This window comes from Tupaia chinensis, unplaced genomic scaffold (genome assembly GCF_000334495.1).
Source record: "Tupaia chinensis unplaced genomic scaffold, TupChi_1.0 Scaffold149383_1, whole genome shotgun sequence".
NCBI classification, from domain to species: Eukaryota; Metazoa; Chordata; class Mammalia; order Scandentia; family Tupaiidae; genus Tupaia; species Tupaia belangeri.
The window spans coordinates 267,466-268,028 of record NW_006209227.1 but is presented as its reverse complement, the minus strand read 5'-3'; the positions used below and the strand labels follow the sequence as shown (position 1 = coordinate 268,028).

The following is a 563-nucleotide window of genomic DNA, read 5'->3' as shown; positions in this document are numbered from 1 at the left end:
ATGTGAAAACATGGGCTGGGGGCTGGATGGTGGTGCAGCAGCATGAGAGGGCTGCTGGCTCATTTCGTGTAATATGAAAGTGCACTTAAAAAAAGAGAGAGAGAAAAGAAAAGAAGGGACAGATGCTCATGCACCATATGGTTTCATTTTTAAAAAGAAAAACAGGTGCGCGTGTGTGTGCAGAAAGAGTGCTTGAGCCTGGGATGACATACACAAAAAGTAACAGTGGCTCTGTCTGGGCAGCACGACACGAGGTCCTATTTCTTCTCTGCGTTTTCTCATTTAGATTGAGTGAGCACCCACGTCCTCCGAATGCACCCTGCAGGAGAGGCAAGGGGCCGTCTAACCTGTCGTTGCCCTTGTAGGTGGGAACATGAGCCAGTCCCAGCCTGGAGGGGACTGCTCATTTGAAGACGTCAACGCGCTGATGATGAAGCTGCAGCTGGTGGTCCACATCCCCACTTTCCTCCTAGGGCTGCTGCTCAACCTGCTGGCCATCCGCAGCTTCAGCGCCTTCCTGTGCAAGAGGCGGGCGGGCCAAGCCGGCCCCTCCGGCTACACGA

At 53.6% G+C, this 563-nt stretch overlaps 1 protein-coding gene across 2 annotated transcripts in view; it reads left to right on the top strand.

Annotated features, from left to right (window-relative positions):
• Positions 1-563, top strand: part of GPR55 (G protein-coupled receptor 55) — a 73,850-nt gene that overhangs the window by 50,550 nt on the left and 22,737 nt on the right. The window contains exon 2 of one of the 2 annotated variants that reach the window (XM_006171117.2): positions 366-528. The exons of the other annotated variant lie outside the window; for it this stretch is intronic. Within the exon in view, the coding sequence (XP_006171179.1) occupies positions 374-528 (155 nt within the window). The 5' untranslated portion in view covers positions 366-373. The remainder of the gene's footprint in view (positions 1-365; positions 529-563) is intronic. 2 annotated transcript variants of the gene reach the window in all.